Source organism: Nannobrachium achirus (assembly GCF_963921795.1).
Source record: "Nannobrachium achirus genome assembly, chromosome: 10".
NCBI classification, from domain to species: Eukaryota; Metazoa; Chordata; class Actinopteri; order Myctophiformes; family Myctophidae; genus Nannobrachium; species Nannobrachium achirus.
The window spans coordinates 31874654-31897364 of record NC_137819.1 but is presented as its reverse complement, the minus strand read 5'-3'; the positions used below and the strand labels follow the sequence as shown (position 1 = coordinate 31897364).

The window sequence follows — 22711 nt, the reverse complement described above, 5'->3', positions numbered from 1 at the left end:
AGAAATGAGACTGGAAGAAGCAAGCAGCAACAGGCCTTCCAAACAACAGAGATTAATTACATCTCTTATCAATCTGAAAGGCCTCATTTCTTTCCTCCTGATGTTGTTGGACGGAGGGTTGTGTGCGGGCCGGGCACACAGACAGAAACACACAGACACATCAAAGAAAGTTGGCAATGCAATTATCTTTTCACAGCCTTCTGCAACAAAAGCAGAGCTCTAATTAAATAACAATTAAGACCCTCTGAACAAAGGAAAGGACATTTCTGCTTCTCCTGTAACTCACTCAGCCTCGTCCCACCTTTGAAGATAAGTGGCACTACAAGCTCACATCACTGACAGAAGTCCCCGCTTCAAAAAATGGCTTCTGCTTCTTTCAGTGACAGTCAACGTCAGAGGCACAGAATTCACACGCCGAGCCTAAAAATACCTTGTTTTAGGGATGTAAATAGCCCCTCGATGTGACGACCCTGCGGCTGACAAGGGCCTGGGATTGGTTTTCCCTCAGACAGGTAATTACCAAAGACAAAGGCTGGACAATTCCAAATGTCACGCCACCACATTCACGTTGACACCGCAAATGGGGCACAGTATTGAACAGGACGCCCTCCAAGAGGGAGCGGGAGCATTTACTGTCCACCGAATGAGGAAGGAACGGCCTGCATTTATTACTGTACAGGGTTCCCACACATCTTTACCAATTCATTTCCAAAACCTTTCCAAAACTTTTCCTGAATATTTAACCCGATTTCCAGGACTATATAACAATAATTCAGCTCAATAACGAGTCGCTTACTCCTATGACCAAAGACAAGTAGTGTATGCCAGTGGTTCCACTCCAGGAATTTCATGACCGTGGGAACCCTGACTGTATCCTTCACAGTCATGATTCCAGGATAAAAGAGGCTGCAGGGTAGAATAAAACATGGGTTACAAACAAACATAAAACAGAATGTAAGTGGAGAAGAACACTAAGCCCGAAAATTAAGGCCCGGCCCTAACTGAGCCCGGCCCTAACTGGGCCGGCCCGAGGCCCTGTCTGCTTTACTAATTAGCATACATTTTACGCCCTACCCGGCTTGAAAACCACACCAATACAACCCTTGTATGCCCATATATGCAGATCCCTGATGTCATCAATATTAAGCCCATATCTGGGAATGCCCATATATGGACATACTGTATTGTGTCAGTCTAACAGTGTGGTTATCACGACGCAAGTCACACTTGAATTCTAAATGAGTTCTGTCCTTGTCCCTTTTATGTCCTATTATGGAGATCCCTGATGTCATCAATATTAAGCTCATATCTGGGAATGCCCATATATGGACATATTGTGTCAGTCTCTGTTGTTTCAGCGCGAACTCGCCCTTTAGGCAGAGGTCGCTTCTCGCCCTTAGGGCATCGTACTGGTGTATTTGTATGTATTATATGTATTACTGATGAATTGAGTACAATGGACCTCATACTTTTAGCATAACCTTTGACTATACTGTTAACGATCGGGTTAATAAAGTATTCAACAAATCAATCAATCAAAATGTGTACACATGCCCCTTTTCCCTGATTGTATTCTAAAATGTTAATACAGTATTACTAAACATTACTCTATTAAGGCATTAGGCATGATGGACAAATGAGCAAGTCATTATAATGATATAACTACTTATACTGCCTTATGTAATCACACAGTAATGGTCTTATTAAACATGCATGATTAGCTACAGTATTGCAAGTGAAACAACTGCTTTTTTCCTCCCATAAAAAAAGGTTAAGCTATTATATTATTACCACTGCCTAAAGCCTTGCCATCCAGATCAGGTAGGGTCTGTCAGGGAAGTCATTGCCCGTGTTTCGATTTCAACTCATATCTATCCTAGTGGGCAGTGCTTCCATTAGTTTAGTGTCACGTTGAAATTGGCCCGGGGTGGCGAAGGCGGTATACAGTATGTCTGCCGTGTATATACAGGTACATATACAGTATAAGCCTGTTGAAGATCCCTGCATAAGGCATAATTTCTTAGGTTTTAATTAGTTTTTGTTTCATTTTCATCCGTGAAAAAAGGTCGTCCTAATCACAACCGACTCACCACCACCACCACCGCATTCATTGCACAGATTACGCCATTATCTGCAGGCTAATCTAACCTATTAGCAGGTTTTTAATGACTCCTGGTGGCTCTGGCGCTGGCCCTAATCCCCAGCCCATTCCATCTCCCTCAAGTGCAGCCGCCAAACTGATAACAGCCTGGTTGAGGACAAAGGGGTGGTGGGTGGTGGTGGGGTGGGATGGACGGGAAATACGACGGATAAACCTTGGCGTGTTCTTTGTTCCATGGGAGTCCTGCAAATCAGTCAAGTACAGTATATGTACTCAAGTACCAGTTGTGTTAAGTAACTAAGTAAGTATACTTAAGTACTGTACTTAAAGGAGTAGTTCACCCCCAAAATGACTTTTTTTCTATTGATTAGTCACGCCATGGAGACTAGAGTTCAATAATATCTTTTGGTTTTTGTCGCATTCCTAAGACAAAAAGTTGATTGAACTCTGAGTACCCCCATTGATTCCGGATGGGGACCCGTTTCGAAACGGGTCCCCATCCGGAACGAATGGGGGTAAATTTATTGTTATCACATTTTTGTCTTAGGAATGCGACAAAAAACAAATAATATTATTGAACTCTAGTCTCCATGGCGTGACTAATCAATAGAAAAAAAGTCATTTTGGGGGTGAACTACTCCTTTAAGTACACTTTTTAGGTATTTGTACTTTACTTGAGTATTTCCAATTTCCAATACTTTTACTTCTACTCCACTACATCTCAGATCCAAATATTGTACTTTTACTCCACTGCATTTATTTGAAAACTTTAGTTACTAGTTACTTTGCAGATGTAAATGATTATATCGTATATACATTAATGCACTTTAGCCCTATTCTATAACTTGGCTATTTGATGCGACGCGTTGTGAGCTTGTAGATCGGCTATTTTCAAACATTTTTGTACTTTTACTTTTGGTACATTTTGATGCCAACACTTTCGCACTTTTACTCAAGTACATTTTGAATTCTGGACTTTTACTTGTAACGGAGTATTTCTACATTGCAGTATTGATACTTTTACTCAAGTAAAAAATGTGAGTACTTTTTCCACCTCTGCATGGGAGTCCTGCAAATCAGTCAAGTATCATGTACTCAAGTACTGTACTTACAGTAGGTACAATTTTGAGGTATTTTGTTTTAATTTACTAATTTAAGTGTTTCCAATTTTCAATATTTTTTACTTCTACTCCACTACATCTCAAGAGGCAAATATTCCACTAGAATTATTTGAAATCTTGAGTTACTAGTTACTTTGTAGAATTGAATTATTAGAGAATAATGCATTAACCAGTTCAGCCCTACATGCTGTTATAGCCGCTACATACGGCTATATGAAAATAGACGATCTAAAAGCTCACAATGTGTCGCATGCTACTTTAAAAGAAATTAGTAAACTGTATATTTTCAAATGGGATATTATGCGTAATGAGTAGTACGTACTTTAAGCCAATGCTTTTATACATTCTAAACCCCAGATCTTTACTTATAACAGAATATTTCTACCTATAGTGGAATTGATACCTTTACTTAGGTAAAACATCCACGACTGTATACAGCACAACACAACACAGGTTGCTGTGCACAGATGCAGGCCTGAGCACAGTGTAGTCTGTAGACATCCCCCGAGATGTCTTTTCCCCCCAAGATCTTTTTGGAGCTGTGTGGAACACAAGCTCCCTATACGTGGCCGTGTGTGGCCGTGTCTGTGTGTCTGTCTGTCTGTCTGTCTGTCTGTAGCCTACAGGACCTTTTGTGACCACACGAGGGCGCTGTTGTTCAGGCCAGGCCAGACACCCACACACACACACACACACACACACACACACACACACACACACACACACACACACACACACACACACAGCTCCACTTCGAACAGAGGTTCGATTTTACTTTTTATATTCTTCACATGAACAGAGTTTAACTGCCACTCATTTTTACTGTCAGTCACATACACTTAACATTTGTTGTCAAAAGATTTGAGGATAGTCAGGATACTGATCCAATTCTTCGACAGGATATTGAGGTGTCAGGTGTCAGGATTTGAGATTATAGCAAAACGTGGGGAAAAAAAGGGGGGAGGGTGAATCTAAACGACAAAAGAACAACCAGGTGCTCACAGAAGATATAAAAAGGTAACTATAGTAAAAAGTGTCAACGATGCAAACGGATCAAACAGGATTAAAACGTGAAAAAAAGAAAAGAAAAAAAAACATGATGCAGGCACTCAGGGGTAAAAAGGAGGAACAACCTTTATCTATTAAAAGGCAACTGGCAAAATGTTTCCACCTCAGAAAGGTCTTCATGCTGTGACTCGAGTGAACATTCATCTGCATTCATGCCCCGCTATTGTAGAATGAACTGTAACACAAAATATTATCCCATCAAAGATGACTTCCAAAAGTCCACTGCAGGGATTTTCGGTGCTTGATACCACACTGAACTAAACATAATCGAGTCAATACTGGAAATATGGCATAATGGCATGGATTTCTACACAGAGAGGGCAATTCTTTCAACATAAGATGCTGCATTCAAGTTCAGGAGAGTTTGGACAAGGCAATTCTCTTGAATGCTGCCTTCAGGTATGGCATGGAAAGAGGGCAGTTGCTTTTCTTTAACCATAGTAAAAACTGCATCCATGGTCTGGAGAGGGCACTTTTTACAGACGGGTAAAAGGGCAGGGGCTCAAGCCTAGCCTAGCTGGAGCTAGACTTCATCCCCACACATGTTAAAACCTATGGTTAAAACACGGAGGGGATCTATACGCAGTTACTAGTTAGCTGCATTGTATATAGGCTGGCCCCAGGCTAGCTCAAGCCCCCCTTTGATGTCTATGTGTGCACGTTCCTGGTCCACTGCTACTTACTGCTAGTGGACCCAGCCAGCCAGCGGCTGCAGTGAAAGCCATGTTTTATGGCAGTGCTAATATTGCCCTGAGATGAGCCGGTCACGCCGGAATGACCCCTCCCTAATTAAATGCTGTGTTGCCTCAGAGCAGAAGTACATGATAACTACATTAAAGGAGTACGGGGTCCGCTTTGCCCCAGCACTGAGGCCAGAGCTGAATCATCTCCATCGCAAACCCTCTGACCTGAGCTGTGGACGGCACAAAAATCAAATCCATATCGTCGTTGTCGGGTGGAAACCTTGTAAGTCCAAAACGTTAGTTTTTGTATTTATCATTTGAAAAATGAACTAAACTAGTGAAAACAGCCAATCTACAAGCACACATAGATCAGCTATTTTCACTAGTTTTGTGCGAAAGTCTTGTATGATGAAGCAGGGCTTTGCTTTATGAAAAGAGCATGCAAATTTGAAACTTGGAGATACGAGGTTTCCACCCGACAGACAGTGACGATATACATGTTGGTGAGTGCAGGTGTAATTCCACTCTGCAGACGTGTATGGCACAAACATGCCAAAAATACATAGATAACATAACATTTTCCCTCGCTGTCTGTAGAATTCTCAGCCTGACTGAGAAACCTTTTATCTCCATATTTCATCCTTTAGTTTTTTTTTTCTTCCATGAATTAATACCATATATTCCAGATAAGCGATTGAAGCGGTTGAAGATTTTATGCACGATTGGTAGCACAAATAGCTGATCTACAAACGTATACATTGTGAGGTGCAGTGGTACCTGCTATTTTTGTTGGCATTACCCAAAATATGCCGACGCTATTTGGTCACAAGCTCTTAAAATATGATGATATCTACATTGGATCCATTGTAAAACAGGTTCTTTTTTTCCCCTCCATTTTTAACATCTTCCTCCCCAAGAGCGACGATTTGCCAGCTGTACATCTCCACTTTCATGTTTCAAAAACCCACGCTAGAACATTTAATGGCACCAGGCAGCGCGGCGGCGTCGCTAACGGTGGGGAGCAGCGAGAGAGCTAGCGTAAATCATTCACAAGACGTTATCAAAGCACTTGCTTCGCTCTTTCTTTGACAGCAAGTAATTGTGTGATTTCACAGGGGGGGTGTGGATGTGTCTCGTGTCTCTCCGTGTGCGCATGTGTTTGTTTTCACGCAGAGAGCTATTTTTAGCTCACGTGCAGAGCTTCATGGGCGAGGGCTGCTGCCTCCGCACAGAGCGAGAGCAACAAACTATTTTTAGACTGCGGCTGACTCCTCGTAACCCTCGGTTACCAGCATCAGCAGAGGCAGAGCTCAATCCATATTCATCATCTCCCCTCTGTGTGTGAAGGACGGCCGTACAAACAAGCCTTTACAGCCAATTATTACACAGTGACTGATATCAAATCATAATCTCTGTGCAGGAAAGAAAAAATCGGCTACAAAATGCAATTGGTGTAGTAATCTAAATTTAGGCTTCTTGGATAATGAGGACGCTTCACACAGTGAGCTATTTTTGTCTGCACTAAAAAAGCCTGAAGCTTTGTGAATAATTTGCTTCCTTACTAAGTTATTTAGTGAGCTGGTTAATTCAGTGACATAGCCTTATTCAGTGTGGGTGAACTGCAGCAATAAGGTCAATGGAGCTACAGTGGCTCGGAAGGAAAAACGATCTTAGTGATTTTTTTTAAGCTAGTTTATCTAGTAAATATATTAAATTACTAGTCCTTGCCGGTTCGGACATAATGTGGTCCGAATTATGTGCAGTTTGGGGTAATGGGGTGTGCACAGTACACAAGGGACTGAAAGTAGGAGTCTCTGTATAACCTTTTTTGAAGTATAATAATCACACCCAGTGAAGTGAGTACATATACGGACAAAGCCAGATGTTGGAGCTTAGCCCCTTCCATGGAGCACTGCTCAAAATGATTGCTTGAGGCTATGAGCAGCCGTAGCAGTTCCTCAATCTCTGGTGAGTTATTTAAGGCTGAGGGATGTGGGTGATGCGTCTATGAATACACTCAGAGATTTAAAAAAAGAAGTTAAAAGCATACACGTGAGAGTGAGAAGAGATCTAGATTTTCTAGCACAGGGGTCTTTAACAGGGGGTCCAGGACCCCTAGGGGATCCTCAGAGTTGCTACAGGGGGTCCTCCAAATCTTTGTGTGATAGAAACTTTTTTTTCTTGTTTTTATATCAACCACTTTAACCCTAGCGTCCATATTCAGAGAGAGAACTTTAGCCAAAAATAGCTGATCTACAAGCTCACAACGCCTCGCAGGTCGGCTATTTTCAGCAAAGAGGTTTGGTGTAGAGGGTAAAAAAGAGCACACTGATGCTCTGTCCAGACCGGCGAATTAGCGAAAGCGACGTGAATAAGCGAACCAAAAAGGCGAAGAATTCGCGATTCGCCTTTTTCCATACACACCAAAAAGCGACGCGAATATGCGTATAATATTCGCTTAATTCGCCTAAATACGAGGGGGTGATATCTGCCTGTAGCCACAGGAGAAAGGAGAGAGAGGAGAGAGGAGAACGGACGGGGAAACAAATAAAACAATGGAAACTACATCCTCAAGTGATGATGACCTGGCCGTGGTTGTTGCCTTTTAAATAATAAAAAGAAAAAGAAGAATGTCTTCGCCTGCGCACACAACCCATCACATCAAACAACACGCTTTCACCGTTCCCCCTCCGCTCCGTTCCCCCACATACAGGCAGCTCGCAGCAGCAGTGGTGTAAAGTAATTAAAAGTACATTTACTTGAGTAGCCTGTACTTGTAGGTATTGTACTTGAGTCCAATTCCCAGTAGGCTACTTTCCTTCTACTCCACTACATTTCGGATCCTATTGTAGCCTATTTAATACCCAGCGATTTATTTTAAAACATTAGTCTTTTTGTAGATATAAATTAACAATAAAACATACATAAACCATGCTTTTACCAGTAGACATTCGAGTACTTTCCCCAAGCAGCCACACAGACGAGAGACACGGAAAAGCAATGCAAAGGCAAGGTCCCTCGACCTTGCTCTCTCTCTCTCTTTAAGTAGGATAGAGTGAGCTTGATTTAATACAGAGAGAGAGAGGAGTTCACCAGCGAATGTTCGCTAAATTCGACACAAGGGCGAATAAAAAACAGACGCCTTTTCGCTTTTTTTAAATTCGCGTTTGGTGTGGATGCTTCCATTGACTTTATAAGGTTTTAAACAAAAGGCGAATTATACGCTAATTCGCTATTCGCCAATTCGCCGGCGGTATGTACGAAGCTTAAGTACAGAGTGAAAGGTCAAGTTTATTAAGTATTGACGGTTCAAGTGGTTAAATATCTGAAAACACAAATTGACATGAATCCAAAATACACTGATGATTGTGCTGTCAAACTATTAAACTATAATGGAATCTATGAAGAGGTTGTGGGGGTCCCTGCTTCATCTCTCTCTCAACAAAGGGGTCTTTGGCCTGAAAACGTTGAAGACCCCGGTTCTAGCACCTATGAGTGCATCCATCACCGGCGGGAGGCAAACAGGGCAAACACAAGGAGTACAGCACTCCGTTTCCACTGCAAATGTGTCCTCAGATTAGTATTACAGGTATTATCGTTACTACTATTTTCACAAGGAGACGAGAGAAAGCTCCCACTGATGCTGAGGAAATGTGATGGCTAGCGGCGTGAAGCCGGATGCCAGGGAGAGGAGCTGGCACAACAGTGGTACAGCATCTCAGCTGTCAACCCTTATCTTTGTCACAAAGCCCCAGCATGGCCCCAGCTTCCTTAGTGGACTCCCTGCTCACATGTTGTGATCAAGGCTAGAATGTGTTCATATTCTGCTCAGGGTAGCTACAGTGTGTGCACGAACGGCAAAATGCAGAAAGATAAAGGCCTCTTGCATGGGTGGTGGTCTGAAGTGGTGCACTCCACTGTCACTGGCACACCGAGAAATGTTTGTACAACTTATAGCCTTCCAGCACTTTAAGCTAGATAATGGTGGTGTATGGTGTGCATGATTTTTACAATTATTAGTGTGGTTGCCCAACAAGGCAACACTGTAGTCCTGGGGAAACTTTATTTATTCTTCTAGATAAACTTTATTTGTGAATGGGTTTTTACCTTGATAGGGAATCAATAGGGAATCAATGGGAGTGGTGCTAGCTCGAGTATTGGTCGAGCTTCACACGACAGTAAGACTCCCTAATCGGGAGATAAGCGACCGTCAGGTCACATGTATGACTATAAACATACTGTGTACCGCTTTGCATGATTTTAGGGCAAAACCTGTAGGAGCAGTGCCCAAAAATGTGTTTTGCAAGAATCGGCCTCATGGTGGCGCTAGAATGTGAGAAATGAGGTTGTGGTTTGGCAGCCAAGGAGTGTGTGTGCAAAGTTTGGCATGGATAGGGGCAAAGGTGGCTGAGATATGAGTAGGGGAAAAGTGTGACGTGACGTGACCGACTGACAGCCGGTGGAGGTTTTGGTGGAACGGCCTGACGGTTGCAACAACACCACCCACATGAAATCTTTGGGCTTGCTTTCTAGAACAAGTTTATTCTCCTCAAAAAAATTACCGACAGTACAAAGGCAGGGCCTTTAGCCAATGAAGGAGTAGCGTTCTTGGTGACATCACCACCAACAAGTGCGACCTGATATAAATAACAACAACACCCTAATAAAAATTTTTTGGAGTATGTTCTCCCAAATCTTTATATAGTAAAGATTTGTGGGCTCGCTGAAAGCGTATGTTCTCCCAGGCCAGTATGTTCTCCCAAATTTTTGCCAGACCCATGAAATGGGTAGGCCTACATAAGCAAATGTCGGTCTGTCCGGGTTTTCTATATAAAGGGTATATATGATGATGACATGATGATGACATGCCTACAAAAGGCATGATGTCATAAATGATGATGACAGACAGGGGGTCTGGCACAACCAGGTTGACCTGGTCTAGTTATATACCAAGGATATTCTCCTCAAAAAAACTATCCAACAGTACAAAGGCAGGTCTTTAGCCAATGAGGGAGCAGCGAGCTCACACTGTTTCGTAGGAAAAGTATTTCTAGTTAATATACTATTGTTGCTTCTACAGCGTCTGCAGAACATAAACTAGACTGCACTCTGTCGAGGTGGCAACTTGCGCCTTATGCACTCGTGGCCATGTATGGCCTACTTGTTCGCCAGCAGAGCGCGCCAGTACTGCGTTAGGTGCTGTCTGTATGTATGTGGATGGGCAAGCTCGCACCTCGACAGATGTTGGCACTCTGTCGAGGTGCCAACTTGCACCTTGTTATCAATATCAGGTCACACTTGTTGGTGGTGACTTCACCAAGTATGCTGGTGGTCCCTCATTGGCTGTTGATGGTGACGTCACCAAGAATGCTTATCCTGGTTGTTTGGCTAGGGACGTAAACACAAACAGAATGCAGAACCTGCGCACTCTGCTGGCACAAGTACAAATAATTTTACTGTAACAATTTTAATGAAACAATAAAGGAATAACATGTAGTGTATGTCAGCTATGTTGGCTGTTGTGCATACAAAAGCCTGATTACAGGCTATTGTACAGTGAGTATATTGTTCATATTCCGTTTGCTTACATGGTTCAGGTTCCTTTTCCATGACTGTACCTTACAGTAATTATCTTGTATATAACTTAACAACTGTGCCTCCTTTGGTGACTGAATTTCCCGCCACGGAATCATTCTATTCTATTCTATTCTATTCTATTCCATTCCATTCCATACAAGCTGTTGTAGAGTCCCCATCAGGTCACCTGAGAGGTTCAGGCCAGTGTCTCAGCAGCAAGCATCTTTCGTTCAGGCTTCTTCCTTGGTCGATCCTTTTCTGGCCTCTTCTCCGGCCTCTCCTTTGGGATGTCTGGCAGGACCGTGCAGGGAACCTCACAAAGCTCCACATCTTCCTGAGTGATGATAGCCTCCAGCTCAGCCTGTACATCATCTTCGTCTTCTTGTGTCAGACACCCTGCTAGGATCTCATCGATCTTCCTCTGGTACTCAACAGAATCCTGGGTTTCATCCATAATCCGTTCCACCTCCTCGATGGACATCAACTCGTGCATTTTCTTCAGACAGTCGTTTCCCACTTTCAGCCCGTCGATGACTTTGATTTCGATCTGGGCAAACTCCAGGTCCTGAACCACGCGCTCCACGTTGCTGATCTGGCTCTCCGTCTTGTCTAGGAGTTGTTCCAGGTAGCGCTTCTTCTTCAGCAAGAGCAGTGCCTTTTCTTTCTTTCCGTTCTTCAGCAACTGCTTAACTAGAAGTATCTCCGTCTCTAGCCGCAGATTGATACTCTTCTGATATTGCCGTAACTTATCTCTCTGCTGTTTCAGCTGCAATATCGCCCTGTCTTGCTCTGTCACTCGAGTGATTCTCTTCCGGCCGAAAATATGGCCGAAAACATTCCCCATAGTGAGACTGCATCCTAGCTACCAAGCACAAATATGAATAAAACGTAAGCACTTCGCTGGGTAGAGTGTCAAACAGATCATTATCTTCACTGAATCCTATACTGGCCTGATTCCCATGTGACAAAAGGAAGCCGGCTGGCAGGTGTAACACTTTTTTTGTGCAGTAGCCTTTATCAGTGAACTATGACGTCATAGTTCTAAGACTTCAGTCATCTATGACGTCAGTGGGATGACGTCGACACTATGATGTTAGTCATCTACATTTTTGGGTTTAAATCCCAGACGAGGTTGGTGGAATATATACAGTAGATAGATAGATAGATGAATTTATTGCGACCAAAAAAAGAGAAGAATAAAAAAGAAAAAAAGGAGGAGGAGGATAAAGATACCAAAAGGAGAGAGAAGAAAGGGTGGATGAGGTACAATGTGCTGTATACTCCTCCGATCTGATACGGGGCGGCTGGACTTAGATCACCACTGTCCATCCACCAGGAGAAAAGAAAATGTAACAAGGAGGTGGCAACCAGATAAAGTTATTAGGCCTGGATCCGACTTTAAGTCGACGCACAGGATTCCAGAAGTGTAGTGCTTATTCGCTCTTGTATCAAACCGGTACTCGAAACGTTCTTAGAATTTAACATATTTTCTAACGTAAACATGGGGGCGGCTGTGTTAAGAACCTTTTGTTTTCAAGCTCAACGTTGGGCATTTGGACCTATACATGGAGAAATGGAGCAAACCTGTTTGGCCTAAACATGGAGATGTGGAGAACACTATATATGGAGATAGGCCAGTCCATCATGTCATATGGGACTACCGTCATAGACAGTAGCCATTGTTAGGCCGGAGTCAATGGCTGTCTGTCTGTCTGACTGTCTGTACAGGAAGTGATGTCACATGAAATACTTTTTATGCCCATATATGAGTCCTTCTGTACCACATCTCCATGTTTAGGCAAACTCCACACAGAAAGGCCCTATCGCCAACCCCACCTAGGGTGTGGGCGATAGGGCCTTTCTGTGTGGAGTTTGCATGTTCTCCCCGTGTCTCCTAGGGTTGATACCCTCAAAAAAACATGAACAAACTCCCCCCAGAATGACAACAACTAGAATCGTCAGAGAAACGCTGTGGTTGGCCAGATGGTCAAGAATTGGCGCGAGGTCGCATGTCACCCTGAGGTTGCATGTCACCCTCAGGTGTCTTACTAGTATATACAATAGATAGATAGATACAGGTACGCATGCAGGTACCTCCGGTCACATTATCAGCTTGCATGGCTACAAAACATACTTACTGTGGGTGTCCAGGTTTTCCATACCCAGCAAAGGTTGCATTATCGTGTTATTGCGACCGTTAGGGAGCAGTTTACTACCAAAACCTCCACCGGCCGTCCGTCCGTCACACGTCACACCTTTGTTTGTGTACGGTGTGATGTCATATATCTTCAGTATGACATCACACCACATGTGTACACAAACCTTTGTGTACGTTGCTGTGGCAACAGTCTGTTGTTGCTGGTCTGTTAGTGTATGTTAGCAACCACCTTAGCAACCATGGTTGTACCCTAGCAACCAACTGTTTACCCTAGCAACTAACTGTTTACCATAGCAACCATGTTTTTTTACCCTAGCAACCAACTGGGCATAAAAGGGATTCTGTTAGGGATCTCCATATATGGGCATAAAAGGGATTCTGTTAGGGATCTCCATATATGGGCATAAAAGGGATTCTGTTAGGGATCTCCAACCATATATGGGCATAAAAGGGATTCTGTTAGGGATCTCCATATATGGGCATGAAAGGGATTCTGTTAGCTGTTAGTGATCTCCATATATGGGCATAAAAGGGATGCTGTTAGGGATCTCCATATATGGGCATAAAAGGGATTCTGTTAGGGATCTCCATATATGGGCATGAAAGGGATTATGTTAGGGATCTCCATATATGGGCATAAAAGGGATTGTATCCCAGATGATGCCCTGTTAGGAGATCCACACTAACAGAATCCATATATGGTCCTACCGACAGCTGCTATAAGCCAACCCTGGCGATAAGGTCTGAGTCGAAGAAATGCTTCTTTCCTGGCAAGAATTGCCCCTTTATACTGTAGGGCTCGTTTGTGTATTGTATGACATCACGCCACATCATCGGCTGAGGACTGTGTGATGTCATCATATCTCCATATATGGAGACATAAGTTGCTCATGCCCAAATATGGGCTGGTGAGGTCAGACTTAGTGTGATGCGTAGGTTATCTCCATATATGGAGATTCAACTTCAATGAGTAACCATGGCAAACTGTCAACTGCCCGTATGTCTTGATAATTGGTAAAACAAATTGGTCGCTTATCTCCCGATTAGGGAGTCTTACTGGTAGTAAATACCCAAGTATTTGCGACCGTTAGGGAGCAGTTTACTATGAAAACCTCCACCGGCCGTCCGTCCGTCCGTCACACGTCACACGTCACACGTCACACCTTTGCCCTGCTCATATCTCCGCATCAGTATGACATCACACCTCATGTGTACACAAACCTTTGTGTACGTTGCTGTGGCAACAGTCTGTTGTTGCTGGTTTGTTAGTGTACGTTAGCAACCACCTTAGCAACCATGGTTTTACCCTAGCAACCAACTGTTTACCCTAGCAACCAACTGTTTACCATAGCAACCATGTTTTTTTACCCTAGCAACCAACTGTTTACCATAGCAACCAGATACGCAGAGCAGGGATCTCCATATATGGGCATAAACAGGTGACATCACACTGATGTCAGATACTCAGAACAGGGATTTCTCCATAATATATGGGCATAAAAGGGATTCTGTTAGGGATCTCCATATATGGGCATAAAAGGGATTCTGTTAGGGATCTCCATATATGGGCATACAAGGGATTCTGTTAGGGATCTCCATATATGGGCATAAAAGGGATTCTCTGTTAGGGATCTCCATATATGGGCATAAAAGGGATTCTGTTAGGGATCTCCATATATGGGCATAAAAGGGATTCTGTTTGGAATCTCCATATATGGGCATAAAAGGGATTCTGTTAGGGATCTCCATATATGGGCATAAAAGGGATTCTGTTAGGGATCTCCATATATGGGCATAAAAGGGATTCTGTTAGCTGTTAGTGATCTCCATATATGGGCATAAAAGGGATGCTGTTAGGGATCTCCATATATGGGCATAAAAGGGATTCTGTTAGGGATCTCCATATATGGGCATGAAAGGGATTCTGTTAGGGATCTCCATATATGGGCATAAAAGGGATGGTATCCCAGATGATGCCCTGTTAGGAGATCCACACTAACAGAATCCATATATGGTCCTACCGACAGCTGCTATAAGCCAACCCTGGCGATAAGGTCTGAGTCGAAGAAATGCTTCTTTCCTGGCAAGAATTGCCCCTTTATACTGTAGGGCTCGTTTGTGTATTGTATGACATCACGCCACATCATCGGCTGAGGACTGTGTGATGTCATCATATCTCCATATATGGAGACATAAGTTGCTCATGCCCAAATATGGGCTGGTGAGGTCAGATTTAGTGTGATGCGTAGGTTATCTCCATATATGGAGATTCAACTTCAACGAGTAACCATGGCAAACTGTCAACTGCCCGTATGTCTTGATAATTGGTAAAACAAACTTTTGGCCTATTTGTGGAGGGAGTCTTACTGCTGGTATAAAAGGTACTTAAAGTACAAAAGTAAAAAGTACTCATTATGCAGAATATACTATTTCATAAGTTTTCCATTTTAAAAAAATCCTTTGAAAATAGCAGATCTACAAGCTCACAATGTGTCGTATCACAACGCATTGTGAGCTTATTTTCAAATGGCCGAAATGTATATAATGTAGGGCACAAGCTCACGCTACAAGCTCACATTGTGTCGCAATGTCAATGTGACACATTGTGAGCTTGTAGATCTGCTATATTTAGCGACGAGATTTGGTACAGTATAGATTGAAAAAGAACGCACCGAGTACAGTTCAATGAATAAGTATAGAGGAGAAACCCTGGTTCAGAGGCAATCCACTGCTGGAGAATGTTTCCCAAAAGAAGTCACTGAAATGACCTTAATATAATACAGCATCTCCAGGCAGCTGCATGTTTACAACAATGACACTGTGGCTCTGAGAAAAAGAACATTACCATAGATATTATCAAGGGGTTAGGCTGACATCAAGAGAGAGAGAAAAAAAAGGGATATGTTCATACATTGCGTGGCTGTCATTCTTTGCTGTCTGTCTGAATAGCCATACAAGATACATCTTTTAATATTAAAACATGTAGGCCTATAGCGACTCCAGCAAAGGGAAAAGAATGAAATCAGGCGAGAGAGAGAGAGAGAGAGAGAGAGAGAGAGAGAGAGAGAGAGAGAGTGTCTTTGCCATTCATGAAAGACTAAAGTTGTTGTGGAATGAATGACACAAAGAAAACCTGCAAAGGAATCCTAGGGAACTGCACAAGGCGGTCTGGCGGGTTTTATTTATCCAGCTGCATGGCAGATAGACGGCAGCCCCTCAGGGTTACATAGAAGCAGCCACAGAGTCTTCTATACTACCGAGAGTCTATGGACGCAAACAGTCATGGAGGGTTGAAGGGTTCACTCACGCCTAACCACTACAACCCTATAGCCTTCCTACTTCTGGGTCGAACATTTCGCGAGGGGAAAAAAATAAGCGGAGAACGTTTCGCTCGTTCCTTTCACCGCCGAGGGAGTTCAGCTCAGTCACATGCACTGCGTTACTCACAAAGGCAGCATATAAACAAACACCTGAACAATGTATAGAATGCATACTGTAGTACCGTCTCCATAGATGCATAGATATACTGTACAGTACATACCGGCAGTGGTGTAAAGTAACTACTGGAAGTACTTTTACCTAAGTACTGTTTTGAGGTATTTGTACTTTACTTTACTTCTACTTCACTACATCTGGGATCAAAATATTGTACTTTTACTCCACTACATTTATTTGAAAACTATAGTTACTAGTTACTTTGCTGATATATATTATAATATTTTAAAACATACATAAACCACTTTCCCCATTGTTCATCTCCCCACAGCAGCGAAGGTTTTTTCGTTTGTTTGTTTTTCCGCTACTAAACCCCCCCTTCCCCCCCGTGCACGCACACGCACACACGCACACACGTTTTTGCACATACCCCCATTTGCTGTTAAAAAGTTCCTTGCACACTGCTGCGTTTTTTCTGCCGTATATCGGAGCGCATTTCGGAGCACGTAAATAAATCTAAAAACAAGCTCACGTTATGTCAATCACGTTAGCACACTGCCACCCGTTATTTCGTCCATATATATTTTTTTTCTTTTCGGACCAGGGTAGATTTCTTTTTTCAATTTTTCGCAACTGTCACCACTGCGTCCCTGCTTTTCTCTCTCTCTCTCTCTCTCTCTCAGTGAGGGGTCAATGGCCTGAAAAATGTTTTTGCGGATTTCGAAAACGCAACCAAAAAAAAACAAAACGTTTTAACCATTTTATTTATCTTGTGTATATTACTTGCTGTACAGTCTTGCAGACATGCCGCACCAACATTTCTCTGCTTATACAATACTTTTGAGTGAGTAACATTCTTGATTCAATAGATATGATGCCCAAATGATTTTGGCAGGACAGAAGACATTCTCTCCATGTTGTGCAGTATTTCCATTTATAATTTACACTTTTCTTTTTCTCTTTTACAGATCAAACCCTGTTTCTGACAAGACTTTCAAACATTTCTTTATGAAATGTTGGAGGAGTTGAATAAGAGAGGATTTGCACGCGTCTGGGATAGAGCTCCACAAAGGCAGATACATTTTATGCACTGCGTGAAAGAAGAATTTGCAAAAATAATGACTGTTCTACCAATTATCAGTCATTTCAGAAAGACACAAACCAATATGCATAATGAAGGCATAGTGATGGAATGACATTTTAAAAAAAAGTGTAGTGCAATTTTTCAAGCTGATTGCTTTCTTCACAAGAAGTAGCGTGACAACAAGATTGCTACTTTAGCTTTTCAATTGGCATATATGCCATTCTGATGATCTTCTATATATTTGCTATTCGATGAGCTACAAGCATAGTATAATGATTTCTGCAAATGTCTCTTTACGATGTGGATCACCCCTGTGAAATCCATTGAAATCCCATGCTGTGAATGTCATTTAGCCTGAGAATAATGTTATGCCAGGCGGACCCAGTAATCACACACGACGATTGAACCACTCATGGGGGGTAAAAAATAACCCTCATAAGAATGCATCTCAGCTCTGCACCGATAAGAGATGTATACGTATAAAAAGAAGGGTAAGGATCATAGATGCGCAGTGTGTTACGGACGTCGATTTATACGTTCGATGATCTGCAGTACAATCTCACGATGTGTCGCGATGTGCTGCGTTGTGAGCCGGCTATTTTCGACTGACACCGTCTAGTACGGTGAAGGACCTTGTGAAAGCCATTATTCTTCTAAGCGCTTCACAATATTGTCACTGTCGGGCAGAAACCTTGTATCTCCAGGTTTCAAATTTGTATGTTTGTTTGTTTTTTTTCAAAAGTAAAGCCCTGCTTCATCACACAAGGCTGTCGCACAAGACTAGTGCAAATAGCAGATCTACAAGTGAGGTTTCACTACTTATTAAAATGATAAATACAAAGCAAACCATTTTGGACATACAAGGTTTCCACCTAACACCGATATGCATTATATTCATCAATTCACACGCCGCGCCCATGCGTGACAGCACAGCAGACCCCGCTCAGACTCTACCATGAACCTCCTCAAACGTGACACGAAAGCACAGCAAGACCTCTCCCTAGGGATATGAAAATGTCATATCACGATTATTGTGACAAAATAAATCACGTTTTACGATATTATCACGATAATCAAAATTCATTATCCTGGGGCAGAATATTTGCCAAAAAATAGCAGATCTACAATCTCACAACGTGTTGTGTTGTGAGCTTGTCGATCGGATATTTTTTGGCAAAGACATCTGATAGAGTGAAAAAAAGACTGTATCAAGTACGTATATTACAAGTACCTTTTACCAATTATAGAGGGTTTAAATGGTACCGGATATGCAGCTCAGCAAATAAAAGGTGAATTGATCCCAGTGCATGACGGAAGACGATATCACGATAAATTAAATCTCCACGATACGATTATCGTGAGTGTTTTTTATCATGATAAACGATAATAGTATCGCGTATCGTCCCATCCCTACCCCTCCCCCACCCCAACAATGCATAGTCCCCCCCCTCGCCACTAAACCGACTATATGGCATTCCCACCTGAAAAATGCAGCCCCTGTTGTGACAGGGAGACCAACTCCATGGAGAAACACATCCCGCAGCAGCAGTGAGAGACAATGGATTACAGAGTCACTCAGTGTCCACTGTGTATTCATTCATGAAGCACACCGATAATACATTTTTTTTAAAGAAACACAGCAGTGTCCCTTATGACTGAGATAGAGGATTTCTGTGAGAAAACAGTGAGTATAGTAGAGCCTTGGCCCATAGCTCAGGAGTCTCCTCCTGTTCTCCTAGCATGAGGCAGCCACGCTGGCGCTGTACAAATCTGCTTTACATTAGACGTGAATGAAACGAGTGTTGTAATTGGCAGAACATTTACATATCCGGGGGAAATACGCCCGACAGAAGGTCCCGACCCTATAGACCAGCGGGTCCCCAAATTATTTTGTGAGGTCCCCAGATGATTATCTTTTTTTTTTTCATATAATCTTTATCCCACGATTTTGCAACCCATTTTCACCCAGTGCCAATTGCCTATGTAATCCTGGGCTTTGCTCTCCCTCTGCCGCGCCTGGGGAGACAACGGACTGACCTCATGCTTCCTTCAATGCATGAGTAGTCCAAGTTGTTTCTTTTCACAAGACAGGGGGGATTTCCCCGGGATGGACGTAGCGCGTGGAAGGAACACGTTATTCCAATCAGTTCCTTTCCCCTCCATCAAGCGCCCCGGCTGGCCAGGGGGAGGCATTATTGAGACCAGGATTACTGCATGTTTTTGTGAGGGTATCAACCCTAGGAGACACGGGGAGAACATGCAAACTCCACACAGAAAGGCCCTATCGCCGACCCCACCTAGGGTGTGGGCACTGATGACGCGGAGGGAGAAACACGCCCCCAGCACCCACAGCGTCCCCCGGCGGGAATCGAACCCAGGATCTTCTAGCTGTGAGGCGAATCGCTAACCACTGCGCCACCGTGCCCCCAGATGATTATCTTAATGTAATTTATTTTTCTCACTCATATTAAGTAAGCAAGAGGCGAACATTGTGAAAATAGCCGATCTACATGCTCACACCGACTCGTTGTGATCATGTTGTTCGGCTATTTTCACATGTATCTGTGGAATCGAGTCACATTAAATGTAATACCTACAATTCCAAGTGCTTGTCAGGGTGGGGGTCCCCAGTTCAAATATATTTATTTTGGGGGTCTGCTGTTGCTATAGTTGTTGGTAGGACTCGGCCGGGGATTGAATTCCCTGACCTCTTATTCTCACTAACCACATAAAATGTTTAATTGCTGCACTGTCTTCCGTTTAACGTAATATACACACATCATTTTTTTCCCCTTAAAAGTAAGAGTAGGGCCTATAACAGTAATTAATTTAGTTTTGGAAGTGACCACTGGTGGCGGTCATCGTGGGCTGGGAATAGATGGATGTGTGGAGGTTCAATTGAAAAAGAATGGCTCAGAGCAGCTCATTTAACAGACAAACAGAAACAACTGTGAACTTAGTTCAAAAAAACTTAACTGTGAAGGTGAACCAGTTGATTTTAAATGTGAGTGAAGTAAACTTTGAGCTGTGTGGCTCTTGTGAAGTGTTGAACGCGCACAATACTGATGAGCAGATGAAAGCAGTTCTGTGTTCCTCTCCCACTTATCCCTCAATCCACAGTTCCCCCCTCTCAGGTAAAAAAAGAAAATAGGGGTGGGAGTGTGCGTGCACACACACACACACACAGTTCAGAGCCCTTTAGTTGTTTGAGCTGCATGCTGCGACAAAGTACTCCCATCATGCAAGTAAATTAACAAGGTTAATTCAAGTGGCGATCACTCGCGTGTGCACATGACATAGCTCTCCACTTGTAAAGGAATCCACGGTACACCATTGCACGAGTTAAGTAAGTAACAGCATTTACTCAAATGTGTCTTTATTACATAGAATTGTCTTTTTGATGTTGCCTTTCCCTCTACTGTGTATGTGTGTGTGCGTGCGTGCGTGCGTGCGTGCGTGCGTGCGGCTAAAAAAAAACGCCTCAATAAAAATCAATTAAACATGGTTTGTGGAAAAGCAAGCGCCGGGCTGATTGACAGAATCATTTCGTTGTTGTCGGGTGGAAACCTTGTATGTCCAAAACCATTTGTCTTGTATTTATCATTTTAAAAATGATTTAAAATTGTGAAAATAGCTGACCTACAAGCACACAACGAACTCACACCGCAAGGCATTGTGTGCTTGTAGATCTGCCATTTTCACTACTTGTGCGACAGCCTTGTAGGATGAAGCAGGGCTTTAAAAATAAAACAACATAGAAATGTGAAACTTTGAGATACAAGGTTTCTGCCCGACAGTGACGATTTGTAGTATGTTCTAAAGATTGAGCCTGGGCTTCAGAAATCCTGGCTGATGGCTCCGGAATACATCTTGCACCTGACACCCTCATTCATCACGCCGTGTGTGAGGAATATGAGATGACAGCCACCATCTGATCTTCAGAGGGACGACAAGCTGTGCTGGAGACGAGCACAGTACGGCTCAGCAGACGGAGGGTTAAATGTTTACGCATTGCAGAACGCAACCCTCGTTCTCACTCATCTTGTAGCTTGTAGATTTGCCATTGTTGCTATTTTTGTGTGACACAGTGGGACAACGTATGGAATTAATCAATGGAAGAACACGAAACGTTAAAATATGTCGATAAGTGGTTTCCCACCCGACAGCGACCATATGTGTGAGAACACTGACCTCGCACGAGGACGTTTAGCCTGATTTTTACTTGATCACGTGCCGGCATCGCATGACAAAAACAGCCGCTCAGAACGCAGTCACACCGCGACACCTTACCAGCTTGTAGAACGGCTATTTGTTTTGCCGGCACGCGATGCTGGCGCAAATGGGTATTAGTGTTATAGCAACGCAACGTGATTCACCCAGACTGAACTGAGCATGAGTGAGTCAGTGAGGCTGCATCAATATGTGCAGGGGGACCGTCTGTATAGAAATATCGATCAATCGCTCTAAAGAATTGATAACCTCGGGATCACAGCTCGTCTAGTGATGTAATCAATGGTGTTAGGTGTCGAAAGATCGGAGCAGTCAAAAACAATATCTTTTTTTTCGTTTTTTCTTCTGCAGGGAGTGAGCAGTTTGAATGACGTTCATGTACTGTATGATCCAATATACAGTACAGTACCTTTTCTAAGGCTTCTATTTATTGCTAAAATACAGCATTAAAAAAAATTGCAATCCCTATATAATATCTTTCATCTCCTATCTGGATAACCAAAATGTCTACTTCAGACAGATATACCACTTGGGCAAAGAAAATTATTGCTTTTTGAGCTTCATGCAAATGACCACCATACAGGAAGCAGGTAGACCGACTACAAGTTGGTCTTGGGAGCAGCAGAGTGGCTCCGGAAGTAAGGCGGCCGCTTGGGAAACAGAAGGTTCCCGAAGTTAGAGTCGATTTGTCCTTGAGCAAGACACTGAACCCCTAACCTCTCCTGATGTGCAGGCTGGTGCCTTGCATGGTTTCTTCTGCTGTCAGTGTATGAGTGTGAATGTGTGAATGTAATGCACATTGTAAAACTTAATTTAATTTGCATACACACGCGCACGCGCACACACACTACTAGGGCATTAACGACTTGTGATTTTTGCATGTCGACTCGACTCAGTAAAAAGTTGAGTTGAAGTCGACTTTATCGTTTGATGACGACATCACATCACATCACACACAACCCCCCAATTATTTTGGGGGGGTCCCCAGATGATTAACTTAATGTGAAACATTGTTTTCTCACTCTCACTGTAAACAAAACCAACATAAAGTTTAAGTGTATAGAGGGTATCTTCACATTTATAAAGAGCCAATTTAAGGACTCTATAATACCTTTAAAATGACAAATTAAACATTGTCCAAATTGTCAAATATATAGAGGCAGAAATTATTGTGAAAATAGACGATCTACAAGCTCAAAACAGCATGTAGATCTGCTATTTTCACAATAGAAAGTATTATTAAAAAAAGAATTC

The 22711-nt window shown here is 42.8% G+C and overlaps 2 protein-coding genes across 2 annotated transcripts in view; both read right to left on the bottom strand.

The window, feature by feature from the left end:
- trappc9 (trafficking protein particle complex subunit 9) overlaps window positions 1-22711 on the bottom strand; it is a gene marked incomplete at its 3' end in the record, with an annotated part of 422586 nt that overhangs the window by 183464 nt on the left and 216411 nt on the right. The gene's annotated exons all lie outside the window — the stretch shown is intronic.
- Window positions 10747-11394, bottom strand: LOC308292316 (charged multivesicular body protein 6-like; the record flags this gene model as incomplete). Its single annotated transcript, XM_080734632.1, has 1 exon — window positions 10747-11394. One exon carries the CDS (start codon window positions 11392-11394, stop codon window positions 10747-10749), a length of 648 nt encoding a protein of 215 aa, XP_080590758.1.